Genomic DNA, 902 nt, shown 5'->3' on the forward strand with positions numbered 1-902 from the left:
CGCCGCGGCCGCGGCGGCGCTGCCACTGCGGAGCATGTCACCGGCCAGCGAGCTAGCGCTGGCGCCCCTCTCTCCGCTCGGCATGTCCGCGTCTGGACTGAGCTCCGGCTTGGGCGTCGGCGGCTTGGGCGTCGGCGGGGCGGGCATGGGCGGCGGGCTCACTGTGGACGTCGCCGATGCCGGTCTCCACGCCTTCTCGTCCGTGGCGCTGGCGGGCGGCGGCGTCGCCGGCGGCGGCGACAGCTCCCTCTTCTCCGACCTCGTCTCTGCCATGGGCGCTGAGGCCAGCGGCGCGTACGGCGGCGCCGTGCCTGTGAGCGCCGCCATCCCGCTGCACGCGCCCGGCGGCGCAGCCCAACAGGGCGAGGCGTCGCTCTCGCCGCTGGGGGTGACTCATTTGCCCGGCATGCCGCCGGCCTTTCCGACGCCGTACGGCAGCGCGCTGGCGACGGCGCCTGACGACGGGCCCATCCTTCAGCTCGCCGAGCTCGCCGCGGCGGAAAGCTGGACCGTCATGTCGTCGCAGGGGAACATGCACGTCTCCTGGCGGCAGCGGGGTGGGCGGCTGCTCTGGCGCGCGGTGGCCGAGGGTGTCCCCGCCATGCCCGCAATGGTCGCCGCGGCCGTGCGCCACACGCTGGGGCAGTGGGGCGAGGCGGACGGCGTCATCGGACAGGTCCGCGTGCTGTCCGAGGGTGGCGGGGTGCCGTGGTGGGTCAACGATTGCGGCCCGTGCTTTGAGCAAGTGCGCAGCCCGCCCGACGGTGCCCGAGAAGACCCCCACGAGAGGACTCGAGCCGGGCGCGGTGTGTGCAGGTGCTGCACGCGACCACGCGGCACGACTCCGGCCTCTCCAAGTTCTTTCAGCAGCGCGACCTCGTCTTCCGCTCCGTCTGGTCCAT

General features: G+C 74.1%; 1 protein-coding gene across 1 annotated transcript in view; it reads left to right on the forward strand.

Annotated features, from left to right (window-relative positions):
- Positions 1 to 12: 12 nt before the first annotated feature.
- EMIHUDRAFT_459594 (hypothetical protein) overlaps positions 13 to 902 on the forward strand; it is a gene marked incomplete at its 3' end in the record, with an annotated part of 2,312 nt that continues 1,422 nt past the window's right edge. The window contains exons 1-2 of the mRNA XM_005765594.1: positions 13 to 745; positions 817 to 896. Of these exons, the coding sequence (XP_005765651.1) occupies positions 35 to 745; positions 817 to 896 (791 nt within the window). The 5' untranslated portion in view covers positions 13 to 34. The remainder of the gene's footprint in view (positions 746 to 816; positions 897 to 902) is intronic.

This window comes from Emiliania huxleyi (assembly GCF_000372725.1).
Source record: "Emiliania huxleyi CCMP1516 unplaced genomic scaffold EMIHUscaffold_549, whole genome shotgun sequence".
Lineage (NCBI taxonomy): Eukaryota > Haptophyta > Isochrysidales > Noelaerhabdaceae > Emiliania > Emiliania huxleyi.